This window comes from Salvelinus namaycush, unplaced genomic scaffold (genome assembly GCF_016432855.1).
Source record: "Salvelinus namaycush isolate Seneca unplaced genomic scaffold, SaNama_1.0 Scaffold260, whole genome shotgun sequence".
NCBI classification, from domain to species: Eukaryota; Metazoa; Chordata; class Actinopteri; order Salmoniformes; family Salmonidae; genus Salvelinus; species Salvelinus namaycush.
In genome coordinates, this window is record NW_024059453.1 from 98,615 (window position 1) to 121,355 (window position 22,741).

General features: G+C 43.5%; 2 protein-coding genes across 2 annotated transcripts; one reads left to right on the plus strand and one right to left on the minus strand.

Moving 5' to 3' along the window:
- Positions 1-25: 25 nt before the first annotated feature.
- Positions 26-6,018, plus strand: LOC120039230 (cleavage and polyadenylation specificity factor subunit 6-like). Its single transcript, XM_038984715.1, has 5 exons — positions 26-54; positions 3,220-3,294; positions 3,400-3,446; positions 4,472-4,820; positions 4,977-6,018. The coding sequence occupies exons 3-5, from the start codon at positions 3,405-3,407 to the stop codon at positions 5,234-5,236; spliced, it is 651 nt and encodes a 216-aa protein (XP_038840643.1). The 5' UTR covers positions 26-54; positions 3,220-3,294; positions 3,400-3,404; the 3' UTR covers positions 5,237-6,018.
- A 2,135-nt stretch (positions 6,019-8,153) lies between these two features.
- LOC120039224 (axin interactor, dorsalization-associated protein-like) lies at positions 8,154-13,671 on the minus strand. Its single transcript, XM_038984709.1, has 8 exons — positions 13,645-13,671; positions 10,808-10,862; positions 10,636-10,699; positions 10,289-10,392; positions 9,157-9,279; positions 8,829-8,949; positions 8,554-8,673; positions 8,154-8,337 (listed from the first exon to the last, which is right to left on the minus strand). The coding sequence occupies exons 1-8, from the start codon at positions 13,669-13,671 to the stop codon at positions 8,241-8,243; spliced, it is 711 nt and encodes a 236-aa protein (XP_038840637.1). The 3' UTR covers positions 8,154-8,240.
- Positions 13,672-22,741: the final 9,070 nt, after the last annotated feature.

The window sequence follows — 22,741 nt, forward strand, 5'->3', positions numbered from 1 at the left end:
TGTAAGAATTTCACTGGTGCCCTCCCCCTGTGGGGCGAAGGAACAAGCCCTACCGTGAGTCTCCTGAACCCACGCCCCGGACAGCCTTGGCCCTGATTGGCCGAGCAGTACCATCCCTCAGCCAATCAACCATCCCCCCCTTGTTCACCCTTGTTAGCCCTGACTCCCCGCTTCTTTTTCACCTCTCCTTTTTCCCTGTCTTTACCTCCGCTGTGGTGTTTCAATAATTTCCCTTATTTTTCTTCCTACTGCTCTCATCCTGCTCCTAGTTGGTACCCATTTGACCTTTTCCTCTTCCTAATGTTTGTCTTCTAATTACGTCCTCTCTGATTTTCGAAGACATTCTTTCCTGTCTCTTTCACTGCCATCTTTTCTCCCTCTACTGCCATACCTATCTTTCTCACCTGTGCTTGCGTGTCCAGACGATCCAGAATGTTCCCATGCCTTCGTTTGCTTTCACAATTTGGAATAACCGCTCTTGCATCCCTCTTGCTCTTTCAGTACTATGGTGGTGTTTTTGTTGTGTTCAGCTGTTGTGAGATCATATGTGTGTGGCAACTCGTTAGGTTACTAAAGCTTCAGCCTTTGCTTTCCCTTGTGGGATTACTGCATTCCATACATTTGTATATATATATATATTTAAAATATACACTACCGTTCAAAAGTTTGGGGTCACTTAGAAATGTCCTTTATTTTTCAAATTGATCAGAAATACAGTGTATACATTAATGTTGTAAATGACTATTGTAGCTGGAAACGGCTTTTATTTTTTTAATGGAATATCTCCATGGGCGTACAGAGGCCCATTATCAGCAACCATCACTCCTGTGTTCCAATGGCACGTTGTTAGCTAATCCAAGTTTATCATTTTAAAAGGCTAATTGATCTTTAGAAAACCCTTTTGCAAGTATGTTAGCACAGCTGAAAACTGTCCTGATTTAAAGAAGCAATAAAATTGGCCTCCTTTTAGACTAGTTGAGTATATGGAGTATCAGCATTTGTGGGTTCGATTACAGGCTCAAAATGGCCAGAAACAAAGCACTTTCTTCTGAATCTCGTCAGTCTATTCTTGTTCTGAGAAATGAAGGCTATTCCTTGTGAGAAATTGCCAAGACACTGAATATCTCGCACAACGCTGTGTACTACTCTCTTCACAAAACAGCGCAAACTGGCTCTAACCAGAATAGAAAGAGGAGTGGGAGGCCCCGGTTCACAACTGAGCAAGAGGACAAGTACATTAGTGTCTAGTTTGAGAAACAGATGCCTCACACGTTGAGGAACTGGCAACTTCATTAAATAGTACCCGCAAAACACCAGTCTCAACGTCAACAGTGAAGAGGCGACTCCGGGATGCTGGCCTTTCAGAAGGAAAGTCTTTGTTTCTGGCCATTTTGAGCCTGTAATCGAACCACGCAGCCGTTATACTGCTCAGAAAGGAGACGCGTTCTGTCTCCTAGAGATGAACGTAATCCTAACCGACTTGCCAAAACTATAGTTTGTAAACAATACATTTGTGGAGTGGTTGAAAAACGAGTTTTAATGACTCCAACCTAACTGTATGTAAACTTCCAACTTCAACTGTATATACACATACACACAGTACCAGTCAGAAGTTTGGACACACCTACTCATTCTAGGGTTTTTCTTTATATTTACTATTTTCTACATTGTAGAATCATAGTGAAGACATCAAAACTATGAAACAACACATATTGAATCATGTAATAACCAAAAGTGTTAAAAAATCTAAATATATTTGAGATTCTTTAAAGTAGCCTCCCTTTGACTTGATGACAGCTTTGCACACTCTTGGCATTCTCTCAACCAGCTTCACCTGAAATGCTTTTCCAACAGTCTTGAAGGAGTTCCCACATGCTGTGCTCTTGTTTGCTGCTTTTCCTACACTCTGGGGTCCAACTCATCCCAAACCATCTCAATTGGGTTGAGGTCGGGTGATTGTGGAGGCCAGGCCATCTGATGCAGCACTCATCACTCTCCTTGGTCAAATAACCCTCACACAGCCTGGATGTGTGTTGGGTCATTGTCCTGTTGAAAAACAAATGATAGTCCCACTAAGCGCAAACCAGATGGGATGGCGTATCACTGCAGAATGCTGTGGTAGCCATGCTGGTTAAGTGTCCCTTGAATTCTAAATAAATCACAGACAGTGTCACCAGCAAAGCACCATCACACCACACCACCTCCATGCTCCACGGTGGGAACCACACATATGGAGATCATTCATTCACCTACTCTGCGTCTCAGAAAGACACGAAGGTTGGAACCAAAACTCTCAAATTTGTACTCTTCAGACCAAAGGACAGATTTCCGTCAGTCTCATCTCCATTGCTCTTGTTTATTGGCCCAAGCAAGTCTCTTCTTATGGGGGTCCTTTTAGTAGTGGTTTCTTTGCAGCAATTCAACCATGAAGGCCTGATTCACGTGGTCTCCTCTGAACAGTTGATGTTGAGATGTGTCTGTTACTTGAACTCTGAAGCATTTATTTGGGCTGGTAACTCTAATGAACTTATCCTCTGCAGCAGAGGTAACTCTTGGTCTTTCCTGTGGCGTTTCTCATGAGAGCCAGTTTTATCATAGAGCTTGATGGTTTTTGCGACTGCACTTAAAGAAACTTTAAAAGTTCTTGAAATTTTCCAGATTGACTGATCTTCATGTCATAAAGTAATGGACTGTCGTTTCTTTTTGCTTCTTTGAGCTGTTCTTGCCATAATATGGACTTAGCCCTATTTGGTAAAATACCATCTTCTTTATACCACCCCTACCTTGTCACAACACAACTGATTGGCTCAAACGCATTAAGAAGCAAAGAAATTCCACAAATTTAACTTTTAACAAGGCACACCTGTTAATTGAAAAGCATTCCAGGTCACTACCTCATGAAGCTGGTTGAGAGAATGCCAAAAGTGTGCAAAGCTGTCATCAAGGCAAAGGGTGGCTTCTTTGAAGAATCTCAAATATTCTGATACTGGTACTTCTAGTTCTGGAAGAATAATATCCTACCATGACATGACCAAACATTTTCCTCGGACTGCAAATAGACCAGACTTTGCTATAAATAGATGGTAGCATGAACCAGTAACGTGGTCTAGAGTCAGGTGCCTAATGACAACCAGGAGAGCCAAGGTTAGCATTCTAGAAGATTTGAGAATATTGCAGTGTTTTACGTTGATGTATCACCGTGTATTTATTGTCCGACAGGACCACGACCTCACTCTGACCCTCACGGCCGCCGTTACTCTCCGTACCACAAACACCCAGTGGCTGCTAGACCTGGTAGGGATTGTATTTTTTGTCAATGAGGGTTGATGTGGTATTATTCCCTAATCGAGCCCTTATCCTATATCTCCTCTAATCATTCTTCCCTTTGTTCCTCCACAGACACCATGGCCCCACGTACATCCTCACCAAGCAATCTGTGCAGCTCGGTAAGTTTCAGTCAATTTGAGACAATGTGCATCTCTCCCCCCTGTTCCTCCATCATGTGGGTGTGTTTGCACTAAACAGACCGCTCCACTAGAGTCACAGGCTGAGGCCCAGGCCTCCACAGAGAACCCAGAGGCAGTGAGTATTATGTTCGAGGCAGCGGTGGCAGGGATGCGGGTGTGTGTGTGAGCATGCTTACCCCAGCCGTGGATCAGTGGCTGGAGTGGCAGTCAGCTGGGTAGTGGCGTCACAGGGTTGTCAGACTTAACATTGCTGGCTGGATTCTGACATGCGTGGTTGCTTGTTTTAAGGCGCTTACAGACGGGCTGCGGTAAACTGAACATTTCTGCCTACCGTGTGTAGATGCCAGCGGTCCCGGTTTTTGTCAGCTCGGCGGTTGTGATTAAAACATTGGTTGGTTGGTTGGTTGGCGAGAAGAACTCTGCTCATTGGTCAACCATGCATATTTTGAAGCCTTGAGCGTAGAGCCAGCGTCGCCGCTCACTGGAGTGAGTACCACGAACGGCGCCACTTGCGAAACTGCTTGCGTTTTGCCGCCCTACTCCCATTGAAGTCTGAAGACCTTTGCCGCTTCCCGTGGTCCGTCTGTAAGCTCCTTTTATATTTTCCCTATATTACAACACCCTCCCTCTGACCCCCATTGAATGAATTGGTGACACTGTTCCACAAAGCCATAACTTCAGCACAACTACCTGATGGATATCTCAAATGTGTTATCATTTAAAGCTGTGTGTGTTTGAGGTTAATGCTTTGTGGAAACGGTCCTGATTCTGAATCAGTGTGTGGAACTTGGTCGTGTGATTCTTGTGGGACTGTGTAACTTGACTTATTATTGTGGGATATTGTTGTCTTTCTCACCAGTGCATAATTGTTTGTTTTGTTCTAACCTAACGAAACTGTTTGAATCAGATGAAAGGGTCTCTCATTGTTGGTGCCAGCAGCAGGGCTACAAGCACAATGGACCTATTGCTATTCTTTGTTTTAATATTTTTTGGTGTTCCTCCAGAACCCTCGACCTCAGGGTCCTGGCTCCCTGCTGGTCTCTCCCATCAGCTCCCCCCTCGACTCAAGCCTCAGACCAGTCATCAGCCATCCCTCCGGACTCTGCCACCGTCCTCTTCCCGGACCCCACCACATCCCTCCTCCCCCACCCTTCATGCCTCCCGTGTACCGACCAGACAACGGACACTCAGGCATGATGCCTCCTGGACCCCCACCGCCTAACGGACACCCGCCTGGTCCAATGATACCACCCGGACATCGACCTCAACCTCCTGGTGCTTACGGTCCCTCTTCCCCACACAACCGGTACCTTCCTCCACCTTCTCACTATGGACCGGTGCCTCCTCCATTCGGTAGGTGGTGAATTCTGGCCGCCAGCTTTTATCTCAAGTTGAGTCTTTGGTATTAGTATTTCAGTTGTGATTAGCAATGCTATTGTTATGTTGGTACTACAGTGTTATATTTGTATGTTCATTTTTCCTTCTACCCTCCTATGGCCCGACCCATAGGACCCCCACATACCTACGTGCACTATGGACCACTTGATCACTTCATCCCACTCCGACACCTGCCCCCTGGGGTGGCCCCATTCCCTCCTCATGTCGGCCCCAAAGACTTCCCTGTGCAGCCACAGGTCCCACATGTCCATGACTCTTCAGTGGGCCCCCAGCCCGGCGCTGAACCCCAGGGCCAGGGGCAAGACTACAGCTCCCAGCAGGCAACAGCTGCCCCCCATGACTCAGTCAGCTCTGCCATGGCAGAGCCTTAGACACCTGCCAACCGTTAACGACCTGGCTACATTTAATCAACCACGATTCATCTCTTTATTTTTTCCTTTTTGTTTTTAATAGGCTGAAAATAAATATCATATGATATACTTGCAAACAACAGAAGTATCTAAAAAGTTAGTGTTCCTATTAAAGCATCAGAAAATCAATGTCTTATGTTTCGTGTCTGAAATGTAATAACGACTTGAAGAGGAGTAGAACTGAGGCTTGTTACTCTGCAAGTCCTATTGTGCAATAACATTTCTATTGTATGACTGAGGATTTTAAGTTTTTGAAAGGGTATTATGTTGATTTTGTATTCATTTCACAATGTTATCATGGTTTCCTGTGGAAATTATTGAAAATAAATGGACCCCAAGCTTTTGGGTTGCTTGATCGATCATTTCAGAAGTACCATATTATCTTAACTCTTCCCCAAACTCTCTTCAGAATGAACTGAAAAGGAAAGTTGTGTAAGTTGAAAGTCAAAGATGTATTTGCTGTTCTTTGGATATTTTATTAATAAAACTGGTAAAAGGTACTGCAGTTGTCTATTGTTCATATGAAGCATATGACAACTTTTGTGATCCATTTTAGTTTGAAAGGAAATGTCTGACAGTGCATTTTGTTTTGTATGGGTAGTTGTATTACATGTGAAAAGCCAGTAATCACCCACTAACTGAACACCTGTCATATGACCTTCACATTTGTTTCTTTTTTTGTTCTTATGTTACATCAGGGATGCATCACATTTATCTATTTATTTTCAATAAAAAGAAAATAACAACAAAAAATTGCACGTGACTAAAGACTATTTGCATTAAATGTATATCATTGCATGCTTTGGTTAGAAATGTTTTACTCTCTGTAGGTCCCAGAACGTTTCTTTGTACCCACCGACAATATTTAGCGCTACCAAAACACTTGAGTGATTATTGGCATATCTGTAATGTTATGATGTACACTGTTATCGAGGCTGTCAAATGACTGTGTAGTGGGGCTCTGCTCTGCCTGTCACCAACATACTGTACACTGAAAGTGGTGCTGAGTGAATGACACAGGGAAAAGTAAGGGCATACAAGGGATTGATGAGTCTTATGCTATAGTCCAGGATTTCCCAAACTCAGTCCTTTTGCCCTAGCACTACAGTTGATTCTATTAATCAACTCATCAAGTTTAGATTATTTGAATCAGCTGTGTTGTGCTAGGGCAAAAACCAAAATGTGCACCAGGAGGGGGGGGGGGGGGGGGGGCACGACCGAGTTTGCGAAACCCTGCTCTAGTCTACAGTAACAGTGCAGGTAGAAGGAACAGGGTTTGTCATCACGTTTTTCACATTGTTCCAGGTCTGAATTGACATTGTACATTTCTACAGTATGTGACACCATAAATGGAGTTACTGAAGGTTAATCATGATGACTAAGTGGATTTTCTGTCGACACCCAACACTTGAATTTGCTCTCTTTGTACATGCTAACAATAACTGCTACAGTAATACCCATCTGTTTATTCCTGATTTAAGTGGGTAATTCTGGTAATTACTATGGGCACTCCTGCAAAGCCTTCACTAGTCTTACGCGGCAGTGGCTATGTTAGTGAGAATCAAATATGTGATTCATTATGACTAACTGATCTACGAATAATGAGTCGTTTATTTTATGATGCAAGGTCATTTGTATATCAGTCAGCAGTCACCTGCAATGTCAAACAAGCCCAGTGAAAAAAAAAAATGAAAGCAGTGTAAATTGTCACTGATTAGTGTCTCTTAATGCCGTGAGCAAAACATCTGGGAACTCAGAAATCGCCGACTTCAGTGTGTTCAAGACAACTGGGAACTCTGAAAAAAACAAGCTCCGACTGGGAGAAATCTTTTGAGTCATCCAACTCGGAATTCCACGTCGGGAACTCTGGCACTTTCTAGAGCTCTGACATTCCAACCCGATGATCACTGACGTCATGATTTGACCAAATTTTTTTCAGAGTTCCCGGTTCTCTTGAAAGCACCATAAGTGTATTCAGTTAGTGCCATTACAAAAAAAAAATATTAATAAAATGGAGACAATGTTTTAATAGTGGTTAGCCAGTGTGGCCTTGATGGGAACAGCATTCAAAACAAAGGTCAAAGTCAACTTCAGTTACATGCAGCATCCTTTTCAACTCCCTTTATAACAGGATGACATCATAGCATCTCAGAATCCTTTCTGAATGCTAAAAAAATGCATCCTTCCTCCCATCCTTGAAGTAATCACACATCTAATGTGATAGATTAAAGCAAATATCCCAATATATTACTTTTACCTATTAAATAACGCCAGATCAGGGATAAGGATGTAAGTAAATGAACAGGGCAGTTATATATTTTCACTGTGGCAGTGTCAAATGGGCACAATGAGATCTTTTGAAATTGGCACCAGGATATGACATCATCAATAGATCGCTTGAGCACCTATGACCATGTTGATCCTCTTTCATCCCCAAAGGGAAAGGCAGAGGAAGACTAAAGACGAGGCTGGTTGTTTGACATACAGTACCAATTGCTAACTCAACTCTTCTTTTCCATTGAGCGTCATGCAGAGAGGAGAAAAAAAGTGATCGCTAATTGGCACCAGAGGGGTCAAATACTGCATTTTGTAGCTTTAAGTTTATGGTTTAGGCAGCTTGTTGGCCATTAGCCAAATTATCTTTTCTCAACAAGTTCAAATCACGTGAATGCATCCAACTGGTATTTACGACTTCACAACTGGTAAATTCCCACCTCCCACTTGGTTACGAAGCAGCATTATACAGTAGTGTGTTGTCACCGCTGTAGTTAATATGTGTCATCCAGGGCCGTCCTATCACAGAGTTGAGGTTGTGGCATTTGGGCCTGCTGGGTTTAGTATTGTTGATGTGAGTGGAGGCGGATAGGGAGGCGGTACACCAAACTTTGCTGGATGTCTGATGACTACAGTGGAATTCTGTGGCGCTTCTGCTTTCTTGATGTGCTCTACTCTGTGACCTCGGTTATTAATCTTTGTGCAACGTCTGGTGGAGGTGGAGATAGAGTGGCTTCTTGGTCAGGAGCTGGAGCTTCTTCCTCTTGAAGTCAGTAGGCTTCTTGTACCTGACATCCGATAGCATAAATAAGTGATTCATTCAAACGGTATATTCAAAGGGCAGACTGAACCAGAACCACCCCCCCCCACCCCCCAGAAAAATAGCTAAAATCTGAGATTCTCAAAATAAATAGTTATCAAATGTAATTTATTTTCATCTTAAAATAAAATAGTGAGTACATTTAAAGAAAGTTAATCTGGAAAACACAAAATGTGTCACTCACAACTCGATCACAATGGGACCAGGTTTGATCTCATCCATTTCCATGAAGGCAAAACATTTTGTGCTGGTAAACCCCTTCTTGGGCTTATAGTGCTTGAACTCAAAGAAAATAGCTGCCCCCGGAACATGAACACAATTCAGGATTAACGATTGTCTGCCCAATCCCTCTGCAAGGATTTGAACATAAACTGACACTGTATTAGCTTAATATTACATGATACTGGCTAAATAGAGGCCCCACTACTAATTCAGTAGAAATAGAACGTTTGACTACCTTTTGGTAGTCTCTCGATATGTCTCTGGATCTCAATGTCTACGCTGAAGTGAATGTATGTGTCCTCCTTTCGGGTTGCCACAGGTGTGTCTTGCACTGGGTTCAAATCAATGCCACTCAAATCTGTTGGGAAACAAAACGTTCAGATTCACTTGGGCTATTCTGCAGGAATAAATTATATTTATAAAAATGTACTGTCAAGTGTCAACTCAACAGAGATAATTATTTTAACATTTTTCTAGATTATCACTGTTTCAGACCTTACCATTTCAGATGTGAATGTAAGCAACTCATCTCAGCAATGTAAACAATGTAGCCTACATTTAGTACCTTTCACACTAACTGTCATGTAGGGATCAATGCATTGCCCAGCATCTTTCAGCCCAATCTTGTCAATCTTTATTGTGAGCAGCGACATCCTGGGCTCTGAGGGTAACCGTGGCAACAATGTACCTGTTGGAGACATGAAAGCTGTAACTTTCTAAAGATACAATAATTGCAGAAAATATTCCCACGTTCCCAGAACTAATGCAGCTGAAATCAAGATAATGGTAACGTCCCAAATGGAACCCTACTCCCTATATTATTATACCTTGATTTCAACAAGGAACACAGACTGAGACCAAGGTCTCTTTTACAGCTGGGCCCTGCGTATACATGTTTACACATACAGTTTATGTACAATGATTAAGAAACTACACAAAACAAAAAAATACAGCAGCAGATTGTTACATTTAAACATAGGTTATTCCCCTAACAGCACAAGAACTTGCATTACCCGAAGCAGTTACAATAAGAATAAAAGTTTAAAATGGGCAAGGGGGACAAGTTCACTACTATAGTGCACTACTTTTGACCAGGGCCCATATTGCACTGCATAGGGAATCGGGTGTCATTTGGGACGTAACCAGTGTCTATACTTACAGATCCTTGTTCAAGTCATTACTGTCAGCAGTATTTTACTTATATAATAATAGGCAGCAGAAGAAGTTGTAGACTGACTAACAGATAAGGCTAAGATGACATACACGTTTTGGTGAATGCTTATAAAAAAAATACATTGTAAAGTAGATTCAACAACTAAAGCTATCTAGTAGTAGTAGGATAGGGTTTTTGATAATAACAAACTGTCCATTAGTAGGCAATCATATTCATGCTACGACAAAACTATAAAAAGACAGACCCATTCAAACCCATGCCAGCCCCTTACTTCTCAACCAAACCATACCTTGCAAAACTGTGAATGGAGCAGGCAGTGAGGACAGAGTGACGAAGCCATGCAGAGAGACAGGGAACAGAGGAGACAGCAATCACAAAGGCACTCAAAACAGGGCCACAAAGCCAAAAAAATAACAATGGCAAAATTACACAGTCAACAGATTCAGAATAAAGACCAATGATTATGAATGCTCTATATACACCATAGATTACAAATAAAACACAGTATTTGTTGAGTTCTTACCTGGTACTCTGTTGGGAAAGGACTCTGGGGAGCCTGCTCCTGTAGCAGCATCCTCCTCTTCTTCCACCTCCAAGTTCTCCTCCTCCCCTGGGGCAAGGATTCTCCTGAATGTAAGATTTCATTCATTAGATTACTTGTTGAATATTTACAGGCTCAGCATGATGTTAGGAGATTAGGTCATTCAGATGGGGAAGCCATTGTTGAATTTTTAGTAATACCGTTTGCTTTACTCCATAATTTGCTCTGATTTGTTCTGATTATTGTGTACTTAAACAAAAAACTCTGTATTTACATTGGGTACGACAATAAGTGGCCTGCATTGTGATGGTTCATCGATCTTCATTTACCTCAAGGGCACTGGCTGCACATCAAAAGCAAAATCTCTGTTATACGTCAAAATACTGTTGATAACTGTTGAGAGAAAAGCACAATTAACACATTACATTGCCAAAACATTCAACTAATGATGAATAAAGCATTCAGATGTTGACGATATCATATTCTTCCTAGTATACATACTGATTTCCAGTTTCTTCAGATCTTCCAACTTGAACTCCTCCTGAGATTGTGTGCACTAAAGGATCAAAAGAAGATGGAAAATATTGAAATGTTCAAGAATTTGCTGAAGACATGAATAGATTTGAGCCAATTGTCACAGCCTTGGAACATCTGACAACTCTGACAAAATCTTCCTGTGATTCACTGACACGGTTGTGTTACAGAGTTAAATGCATATCATAGAAGATTAAGAATTAGAAATCATAAAAAAACAGAATGAGTGTAACATCATACGTTAGTCATAACACAGACACTGGATTTTCATCAATATGATAATTGGCTGGCGAGCCGGAACATGTTCACATACACATTTAATTAGATGAATACTCAAGACAAAGGAGATGAATGTGGACTACAGGAAAAGGAGGACCGAACACACCCCCATTCTCATCGACGGGGCTGTAGTGGTGCAGGTTGAGAGCTTCAAGCTCCTTGGTGTCCACATCACCAACAAACTAACATGGTCCAAGCACACCAAGATAGTCGCGAAGAGGGCACGACAAAACCTACCCCCCCTCAGGAGACTGAAAAGATTTGGCATGGGTCCTCAGATCCTGAAAAGTTTTGACAGCTGCACCATCGAGAGCATCCTGACTGGTTGCATCACTGCCTTGTAAGGCAACAGCTCGTCCTCAGACCGCAAGGCACTCCAGAGGGTAGTGCATAAGTTGCCACAAAGTTGCGTAAGTCCAAGCTTTCCTCCAGATGAAAGCTGCTTGTTCAACAGGCTGACGGGTGGGTCATTCTGGGGTACCTTTCTCTTCTTTCTTATAGAGCCGTCCAGACGTACAAACTTGAAAGCCTCCTCCCCAGAGACCAACCAGACAGACACAGAGAGGGAGATATTTACAGACACAGAGGAAGAGCGAGAGAGAGCTAGGGAGAAAAAAAAGTTGAGAGATGTCCATATACAATATTATAAATGTGTGTGTTATGTGTATGTTACCTGAGTGGGACGTGCAGAAGGGCATGAGACGAAGGAATGTGGAGTATTGGGGAAAGTAGTGGAATGTGTTAATTGTGCGGGTGCCCATGGAGCTGGGGATCAGAATTGTCCCATGCAGGAGAGGTAGGTTGAGGTTTCCAGGGTAGTGCAGATGTTGTCATATGTTGAGGCAGTGAAGAAAGGAGAGGAAGATGGGTTAAGGGGAGGAGTGGTGAAAGTAGTAGAGACATACCAGTACAGAGGGATAGGCCAAAAAGTGATATAAGTTTCAGTAAGATTGGATTTTTAGCATTTATAGCAATAGTTATCAATTGTACTACAGGGATGGATCAGGAGTCCAGTTCCTTGTGGTCTTGTGAAAGCCAGTCTCACGGGGTGTCTCTAATGAAACAACAGACATTGCTACTGGTAAATAAGAGCATCCCATGTATAGATGAAAACAATAAATCGGGCATTAACACACACTACATGGCCAAAGGTATGTGGACACCTGCTGGTCAAACATCTCATCAAAATCATGGGCATTAATAAGGAGTTGTACCCCCCTTTGCTGACATAACAGCCTCCATTTTTCTGGGAAGGCTTTCCACTTGATGTTGAAACATTGCTGCGGGGACTTGCTTCCATTCAGCCACAAGAGCATTCGTGAGGTCGGGCACTGATGTTGGGCAATTAGGCCTGGCTGGCAGTCGGCGGTCCAATTCATCCCGATGGGGTTGAGGTCAGGGCTCTGTGCTAGCCAGTCAAGTTCGTCCACATCGATCTCAACAAACCATTTCTGTATGGACTTTGTGCACAGGGGCATTGACATGCTGAAACAGGAAAGAGCCTTCCCCCAAAACTGTTGCCACAAAGTTGCAAGCACAGAATCGTCTAGAACGTCATTGTATGCTGTAAGGCTAAGATCTCTTCACTGGAACTAAGGGGCCTACCCCAAACCATGAAAAACAGCCCCAGACCATTATTCCGCCTCCACTTTACAGTTGACACTATGCATTCGGGCAGGTAGTGTTCTCCTGGCATTCGCCAAACCCAGATTCGTTCGTCGGACTGCTAAATGGTTAAAGCGTGATTCATCACTCCCGAGAATGCGTTTCCACTGCTCCAGAGTTCAATGACAGCGAGCTTTACACTACTCCAGCCGACGCTTGGAACCGCGCTCGGGGATCTTAGGCTTGTGTGTGGCTGCTCAGCCATGGAAACCCATTTCATGAAGCTTCCGACGAACAGTTCTTGTGCTGTTTGGAACTCGGTAGTGAGGGTTGCAACTGAGGATGCTTTCTACGAGCTATGCGCTTCAGCACTCGGCAGTTGTCTGGGAGCTTGTGGGCTACCACTTCGCAGCTGAGCCGTTGTTGCTCCAATATGTTTCCACTTCACAATAACAGCACTTACAGTTGGCAGCTCTAGCAGGGCAGAAACTTGACAAACTGACTTGTTGGAAAGGTGGCATCCTATGGTGGTGCCACGTTGAAAGTCACTGAGCTCTTCAGTAAGGCCATTCTACTGCCAATGGTTGTCTATGGAGATTGCATGGCTGTGTACTCGATTTTATACACTTGTCATCAACAGGTGTGGCTGAAATAGCCGAATCTACTAATTTGAAGGGGTGTCAACATACTTTTGTGTATATATAGTGTATGTAGTACTTGTCAGTAAACAGCAGCTTGAACTAGCTAACTAGCTGGTTTAGCTTACTCAAGGGTTCACATATTCTTCTACACACTCCATTTTATAAATGACCTTTAAATAAAGGAGGCGCCAGGGGAAGGTTTGGCTTCTTGATTCGTTTTCTGTTGATTGATTCATCGTCATCTGAAGACTCATTTTCACCCTGTTCTTCTCCAGGCACCCTCAGTTCTGACTCCAGATCATCCATGACTCACAGTTCTTCATATTTAAGTAATATTTGCATTCAGTTTGGGGGTCAACACATGTTCCAAGGTCAAATAAATGCCTCCAATGCAATACACTGTATATGAAATACATATTGGTTTATAGGGAGAAAACTATTCTAGGTGCCAAAGTAAAAGTGGTGTTGGGATTACTCACTAGGGTCTGTAGAATCTATATATGGTGTTATTTTATGGGGGACTGAGGTCTATGGCAACACTTTCTACTCCACCCAGTCCATAGCCCCCAGTACAATACACTATAGAGTACCACAATATGAGTCATACCCATAAAATAAATTGTTCCAATCGTTTTTCCCTTACTGGATTATAGAAACACTTAAAATAAGGTCTGTGTTTCGTGTAAGCTTACTTTTGAGTGACGTTTTGCTAACCGTGTAAATCTCTCTAGGTCCAGGACAAGCTGACTTATCAATATATTCGCTTGTATTTACCTCTAAAAATTAAATGCTAATTAGCTGCTAATGTGGCTATCATAAAGACCTAAAAATGCCATGAATGATCTGGATGAGACTGCCGAATCGAGACAAAGGAAAGAATCTCTTGATTAACTATATCTAATGTTAGCAAAATGTAGTAATGAATACATTTCTTTAAATTGACAATTCTGTGAACTGTTTTGTGCAAGTTTTAAATTGACACAATATACCTGTTTGCAAAGGTCAGCTAGAGATGACGTGCAGGAGCTTGCAGGGATTTGTAGTCTTGCGTGTCTACTTTGATGCTAATTAGCATTTTAGAATCTGAGAGTAAATAGACCCGAATATATTTTTGAAAGTCACCTTGTCCAAGAGTGATTTAAATGGTTATCAAAACGTAATGCCAGGGTAAGCCTATACAAAACACAGCCCTTAAGTGTTTCTAAAATTCCTTAAGGGGAAAAATAAATGGTGGAAAAACGATTAGAACCATTTCCTTGTTCGGGTATTATGACACCGCCACTTTGGGGCTCTATAGCTGGGATAGGCAACTCTGTTCCTGGAGTGCAGCAGGTACTACAGGATTTTGTTCCAACTAGGCACCACACCTGACCAACTGAGCTAATTGATCAGTTCAGTGATTGCCTAAATTCAACACACCCGCTGTTCCAGGTTGGTAAATCAAAAACATGAAGGGTCTGCGGCACTCCAGGCCCATGGTTGCCTAGCCCTGCACTATAGGCCTATAAATTACATATTGGCTTAAATAGAAACAACTATTCTAGATGCTAAAATAAAGTGGGGTTGGGATTACTCACTAGGGTATTCATTTTAATTTGACTTTATAACAAGAGGGCTTTGTGTTCGAGCCTATTTAAGAAATAAGAGGTAGGCCTACCTGTTTCACAGACAATTATAGGCTATACTATCCATAGATCTAACCTATATAATAATGATTTAACAACAATATACTGGAATAAAATATAATAAATTAGGGAAGGGATTTGTTGCAGAGATCTGGTGTTGGTGGAAGAACTGGTAAAGGGTGGACCTAGTGCTAAAGTAGGAGTTGACTGTACTGATAGTGACACTGTTGTCTGGGGTGATAAGCGTTAACTGTGGAGTTGACCGTACTGATAAATGCATAGATAAGAATAATTTGACACAACAGATGATAAATTAAAATAAGGCTCTTGAACCACCAAATCTGAAGCATTAATTGTATGGGGGTGGCATGGATGTTGTGAACGATCAGAAAGTTAAGACTCAAATGTTGTGTGGGGGGGGGGGGGGGGGGGGGGGGGACAAAAATGCATTTTGGGATTGTCATCATATTTCAAGGGCAATACATTCCATTATGCAGCATAATGAAAAATGTGATTTCCAATTTTGTGAGGAAGTTGACAAAACCTTGCAATGGCCAATTGGAAAACCAATTGTCACTAAACATAGTGTCAAAAATCTTAGGAATATGTGGGACAAGAATGGAGGTTTTGTTAATCAGCCTCAGCCTCAGTTTAGCCTCAGTTTTGTTAATCAGATTGAGGAATAGGTTGAGTTGACCAATCCGTTGGGCCGTCACCCATATGTAATGAAATAGGAGATGAGGATGACAGCACAAATGTATGTCGGTGCAACAGTCAGACTAAACTAACTGATACAAAAACACCAAACACAGAGGGGGGAGGAGAAATGCAGTGAAAGGTAAATATGGTGAAGAATGTGTCACACAGCACAAGAAACCCCAAACACTTTTGTTTTTGTAAATCACCAAACTGTAAACAAGCACTGATTGTATTGGCATATCTCCAGATAGTCAAAAGGATGTTGAATCTGCTACTTTTCTATGCAACTCAATCATGTTGAGTTCAAGTACAGCCATTGTAAAATGGATTTAGTTTTAAAGGGGACTGTGACACAGCTATACAATCTATTGCTAGTGACAACAAAGATCATAAACGATGTCCTCGGGCACCCCGTAGTGCCGGAAGACGTGGGTGAACAGAGCTTCCGCAGTCGGTAGGGCCGTAGGGAGACCGGGCAACGAGATAAGACGGCAGGACTTAGGGAACCGATCCACAACGACCAGGATCGCCGTGTTTCCCTGAGACGGGGGAAGATCAGTGGGGAAATCCACCGATAGATGAGACCACGGCCGTTGTGGAACGGGGAGGGGTAGTAACTTCCCTCTAGGCAAGTGCCTAGGAGCCTTGCTCTGGGCACACACCGAACAGGAGGAAACAGACTCGCACGTCCTTAACTAAGGTGGGCCACCAGTACTTCCCCTTAAGACCCCGCACTGTCCTCAGAATCCCCGGGTGACCCGACGAGGGTAGACTATGAGCCCACCGAATCAATTGATCACGGACAGCAAGCGGCACGTACCTACGACCCTCCGGGCAATGTGGAGGCGCAGTTCCCCCCTTAGTGCCCGCTCGTTGTCCGCGTCCACCTCCCATACTACCGGTGCCACCAGCCTAGCAGCCGGAATGATGGGAATAGGATTGATGGACCGATCCTCAGTGTCGTAAAGACGGGACAGCGCGTCAGCCTTTGTGTTAAGGGAACCTGGTCTATACGAGATCGTGAATCTGAATCTGGTGAAAAACATGGCCCACCTTGCCTGACGAGGATTCAGTCTCCTAGCTGCTCGGATATACTCCAGGTTACGGTGGTCAGTCCAGATGAGGAAAGGGTGCTTAGCCCCCTCGAGCCAGTGTCTCCACACCTTCAGGGCTTTAACCACAGCCAACAGCTCCCTGTCCCCCACATCATAGTTTTACTCCGCCGGCCCGAGCTTCTTCGAAAAAAAAGCACAGGGGCGGAGCTTCGGTGGCGTACCCGAGCGCTGTGAGAGCACGGCTCCAACCCGAGCCTCGGATGCGTCCACCTCCACTATGAACGCCAAAGAGGGTCAAAGATGTGCCAACACCGGAGCATCGGTGAACAGCGCCTTCAAACGGAGGAAAGCTCTGTCCGCCTCTGCCGACCACTGCAAACGCACCGGCCCCCCCTTCAGCAGTGAGGTAATGGGAGCCGCCACCTGACCAAAACCCCGGATAAACCTCCGGTAGTAATTGGCAAACCCTAAGAACCGCTGCACCTCCTTTACCGTGGTCGGAGTCTGCCAATTACGCACGGCTGAAATGTGGTCACTCTCCATCTCCACCCCTGAGGTGGAAATGCGGTACCCTAGGAAGGATACAGACTGTTGGAAGAACAGGCATTTCTCAGCCTTGACGTACAGGTCATGCTCCAACAGTCGACCAAGCAGCCTGCGCACCAGGGACACATGCTCCGCGCGTGCAGCGGAGTATATCAGAATGTCATCAATATACACCACTATACCTGCCCGTGCAGGTCCCTGAAAATATTGTCTACAAAGGCTTGGAAGACTGATGGAGCATTCATCAACCCGTACGGCATGACGAGGTACTCATAATGCCCTGAGGTAGTACTGAACGCCGTCTTCCACTCGTCTCCCTCCCGGAAACGCACCAGGTTGTAAGCGCTCCTGAGATCTAGTTTGGTGAAGAAGCGCGCCCCGTGCATTGACTCAATCGCTGTGGCTATGAGAGGTAGCGGGTAACTGTACTTCACAGTGATCTGGTTTAGGGCTCGATAGGCAATACACGGGCGCAGACGTCCCGCCTTCTTCTTCACAAAAAAAAAAACTTGAGGAGGCGGGTCAAGTGGAGGACCGAATGTACCCCTGATGCAGATATTCGGAGACAAATGTTTCCATAGCCGCCATCTCCGCCTGTGACAGGGGATACACGTGACTCCTGGGAAGTGCAGCGTCTACCAGGAGATTTATCGCACAATCCCTACGACGATGGGGTGGTAATTGAGTCATTGAGCCAAATCGGAATATTCGGGGGGAATGCGCACGGTGGAGACCTGGTCTGGAGTTTCCACTGTAGTAGCACCAACGGAAACCCCTAGACACCTCCCCGAGTACTCTCGCGACCACCCCGTGAGAGCCCTCCGTTGCCATGAAACAGTGGGGTCATGACAGGCTAACCAGGGTAGATCTAGTACCACGGGAAACGCAAGAGAGTCAATGAGGAAGAGACTGAGCGGAAACGGTGGCCTTCCTAATCAACCCTGACCATAATGGTCGACTAAGGCGTGAACTGGGAAGGGCATAGTGTAAGAAATTGTATTAGATATTGGTAACTTGTTTTAACAACTTCTCAACATTAGCTATAGTTGACACAATATGCCCACACCCCCTCTTTCTCTTGGACATATGCTGGACTCATTAGACATATACACGACACCCACAACTCCCCTCCCCCATGACAATCACACAGACACACACAACTCAGGGTTGGAGCTCAAGACAAAGAACTATCTCAGGAACCAATGGAACGTGGACACCAGGCCTGTTCAGGACTACCCAAGACCCAGATCGACCAATCGGAAGGCCAGACTTCCAGATCAACCTACTTTGCTTGTTGTCTATATAAAACTGTACAACTGTTGAAACTACGCTCTTTTCCGGACGGTTCCATAAGAATCAGACAGAAAGAGCCTTGCTGCAAGATTTTACTAAGATATCTTTACATGTGATTAAACGGCCTTATTATAAAATTATCCACCTCGTCCTATTGTCTCCTCTTGTTCTCCTGTCAACAGTAAACGATTTATCAACAGACTTGGTAGCAGAGGATGGTTACATCTTTGAATTCGGCCCAATAGAAAATTAATCGGACAGGAGACGAGAGGGAGAAAGATTCCAGAGGAGAGGTGACCTTTTCGAGGGAGAATCGCAATTCAACCCACCCAGGAAACTGATCAGAGAGCTCGATACTAAAAGGTAAGCAGATGCCTGTTTAATCAAAATCTGCATATTGTATTATAGCCAATATCTAAATTCAATGATCAGAAGTACTGTGGTGAGTGAATTGTTGCTAAATTTATGTGGAATTGTTTAGAATCTAAGGCATAGTGTAAGGATATCTGCGTTAAAAATGTATTCCAAGTAGTCTGATAACAGTGAGGAATTAAATGAATTTTGTCTGAATGTATTCCAAGTAGTCTGATAACAGTGAGGAATTAAATGAATTTTGTCTGAATGTATTCCAAGTAGTCTGATAACAGTGAGGAATTAAATGAATTTTGTCTGAGATGTATTCCAAGTAGTCTGATATACCAGTGAGGAATTGATGAAATTGTGATATTGTGTGATCAAGTTGGTAATAGCGAACCTGAGTCTACTGGGGTTGGCATTCCAGTAGACAGAAGGCTATGCGTGTTATTCTGAATGTATTCCAAGTAGTCTGATAACAGTGAGGAATTAAATGAATTTTGTCTGAAATGTATTCCAAGTAGTCTGATATACCAGTGAGGAATTGATGAAATTAAATGATGAAATATGAAATAAGTTGCATGAGCAGAACCGAGACTAGTCGATAACGCCAAATCAATGTGGGTGATTGAACGTTCCACGAGGCCGATTGCTACTAATTAGCCATATGCTAAGTTGAGGCTATGTTAAAGTGACCGCCGTGTCAATATGTGTGTTGCTGTGAAGCAACTATTTTCTGCTGATGAGTTGACCTGATTTTGCCCTCTCGTGCTGTTGGTAAATCCTTAAGGGTTAGAATTAATTTGACAATTATTTTAGAAGCGTTTGAATTACTAGTATATTGTTCCCAAAGGAAATTTCTTAAATGTTTTGGCAAAGTATTTAATTAATCGAAAAAAAAAGTTCAAATTAATCGAAAAAGTTAAAAGCAATAATATCTTTCGAATAAAAGATCTTATAACTGTCATTCCAATTATATCAGGAGCGCGTGAATATATTCGTATATTGTTTCAAAAAGATATAGCTGAAATATTGTTGGAAAACGAAAATAATTAATCGAATACACGGTAATAAAATTCTTTGTGCACGCGGGTCGGACACGAGATTGGTGGGTGGTAGAGAAAAAAATTACATCGCTGGTTTCGATCAGTGACGGGCTAAAGTATACAAAGATATTAATAGACCCAGACATAGCTTAACGACAAAATGACCACGACTATCGTCCCCAAACACAAATTCAATGAATACTTGGATCAGAGAATGCAGGACAGAAGAGGGGGAGGGGTCCGTCCCATGATGTATCAACCACGTGCGGCTCTTCAACCCGCATACAATCACCCCAATCCAGACCCGAATCAGCAATCACCTCCCCCTTTCCAGGGCATGTCTGACGAATATGCCCCATGGCCCTGAAGCTGCTCACCACTAACCTACACTCATCATTGACCTGGACTACTGAAGCATCAAAGGCTTTTGCACTCTTGAAAACAGATCTCTAAGTGGCAGTAGCCTTAACAGCACCTGACTAAAAAAAAACAAGTTCCATCTGGATGTTTCTGAAAAAGAAGGATTTACATCATCCATCCTTTTCCAGAACCTAGAGGGGGAGAGTAGAGTGTTGAGGTATCACTCCTCCAAACTGGGCCACATTGAAGAAGGACAAACCACATGCTCCAGGTATGTGGCTGCAGTGGCAAAAGCTATTGGAAAAACAGCCCACATGATAATGTGCCATCCATTGGAAATCCACACCCACCATGGGGTTGCAGCATATCTGATGAGCAAAGAATTCACGTTCAGCGCTGAAAGAAAAACGAAAATCCAGAATAAAATGCACACAATCACACATCACATTTGTCAACACTGACAAAAACATGGCAGACGCACTCAATGCTGAAGAAGGTCTGCCCCACTCCTGTGCAGAAAGAGCTGCACAAGAACTGAAACTGAGACCTGACCTGGGGAACGAACCACTCACCAACCCGGACCTATGGTTATACACAGATGGATGCTGCTATAGAGGAGAGGAAGGGAACATAGCAGCATACGAAGTGGTACAACAGCTTCCAGACGGGTCACACGTGACCTTGGAATCTGCCATCATCCCACAACCTGCATCGGCCCAACTGGCAGAAATCATAGGGTTAACACAAGCTTTGGAAAAGGCTGAAGGAAAGACTGTAAACATCTATACCGACTCAGCGTATGCTCATGGAGCAGTCCATACTGATGGACCACAATGGGTTAGCAGGACGTCAGCATAGATTACACAGATATGGGGCAAGACAATGTGACAAATGGAAAAGGTACCTGTTAGTTATGGTAGACAGGTTCTCTAAATAGGTTGAGGCAATACCAACAGCAAGGGAGGATGCAAAATCGGTCATTAAGTGGCTGCAAACCGAACTCATACCAAGGTATGGAGTCCCCAGGCAAATCAGATCCGACAACGGGTCCCGTTTCAGTAACCAACACCTGAGACAGGTGGAGGAAAGATTGGGTATTGTGCACAAGTTTGGGTTAGTGTACAGGCCACAATCTCATAAGTCTCGTGGAACGCGCCAATCAAAGGTATGTGCATGCTGGGTTCACCAAGGGAGGGAGGTCATATGCCCGCCCTTGATGTACAACAAATTGTAATGTCTGATAATTGACGGAACTTTCTGCAGCTCTCTCCACACAGATTCACAAGGTCCAACGGGGAAGCTGACGGGAGATCCGGCACCACTGAAGGAAAAATTGGTGACTGGGTGGGGTTAAACTCCACAAGAGAAAGTGGCTAGAACCCAGGTGGACTGGACTGTACGAAGTGAGGGAGGTTACTTCACACTCAGTCCAGGTCAAAGGTAAATCAGGCGCACCTTGGCACCACCTCACACATTGCACTCCAGCCCCAATCCCTTCTAGAACACTGACAGAAGTCAGAGCTGATTTAAACAGCTTAAATTCGATTCCAAATGAAGACATTCCTGACTCAGGTGATGCGGAATCAAACTCCGCCTCCCCTGATAAAGGAACCTCGCCCAGTTAGAGGGATATTTCTCCCTCCCTGGGCAAGGCTAGGGATATCTGGCCCCTTATTTGTGATATTCCTACTGATATTTGGGGTGTCCCTGGGCACTTTCACATGGTTAATAGAATAACTATAACCGGATCCCCATGGATGTATGTCACGGACACTTTAGTCTAACTAGGTAATAATAGATTAAAAAATTTAAAAAATTAAAAATTTAGAAAACAATAGTTAAAATAAGAAACTAATATGGCTCAAATTGAGAAGGTTGAATAAGAGTGGGTGGAGAGCTGTGCAGAGAATGGACAGAAGATGGCAGTATTGCAGCACCCAATGGTCTCCCAGCCGACGGGGAGCCTGGTTGAATGCTGGTGACATAATTTTGTTTTTTGGAGTAAACATTAAGGTTAAGGGTTTCCGTGTTCCCAGAGATAAAATATCTTAAAAGAATACACTCATATGGGAATAGGAGTTTTACTTTCTGAGTTTTATTTAGGCAAGGGACTTTGAGAAGATAAAGGGTTCTTTTGGTATGTCTAGATATGGAACACGAATGTAGGTGTAACCTTTTGACCTATTTTCTGTTTTCGTTGCATTTTTCCGGTGACTTGATCACTCACGGGGAAAATGTAGTGAGAATAATGAAGTTGTGTCATTTGGGATACTAGTTTTGAGGTAAATTGATTATAATAGAGTTTATAACTCTTGACCATAAGGTAAGCATTTGTATTGGCCATTAGAAGATAGAGATAGGTTTATTAAGGTTATGTAAGGACTTTAGAGATTGACAC

Coding starts and splice junctions, on each gene's coding strand:
- LOC120039224 (XM_038984709.1), bottom strand. CDS start 13,671: ATGGATGATCTGGAGTCAGAACTGAGG. Junction 10,700..10,807: donor TCTGAAGAAACTGGAAATCA/GTATGTATACTA, acceptor TTCTCTCAACAG/TTATCAACAGTATTTTGACG. Junction 10,393..10,635: donor GTGCAGCCAGTGCCCTTGAG/GTAAATGAAGAT, acceptor TCTTACATTCAG/GAGAATCCTTGCCCCAGGGG.
- LOC120039230 (XM_038984715.1), top strand. CDS start 3,405: ATGGCCCCACGTACATCCTCACCAAGCAATCTGTGCAGCTCG. Junction 3,447..4,471: donor CAAGCAATCTGTGCAGCTCG/GTAAGTTTCAGT, acceptor GTGTTCCTCCAG/AACCCTCGACCTCAGGGTCC. Junction 4,821..4,976: donor ACCGGTGCCTCCTCCATTCG/GTAGGTGGTGAA, acceptor CCCGACCCATAG/GACCCCCACATACCTACGTG.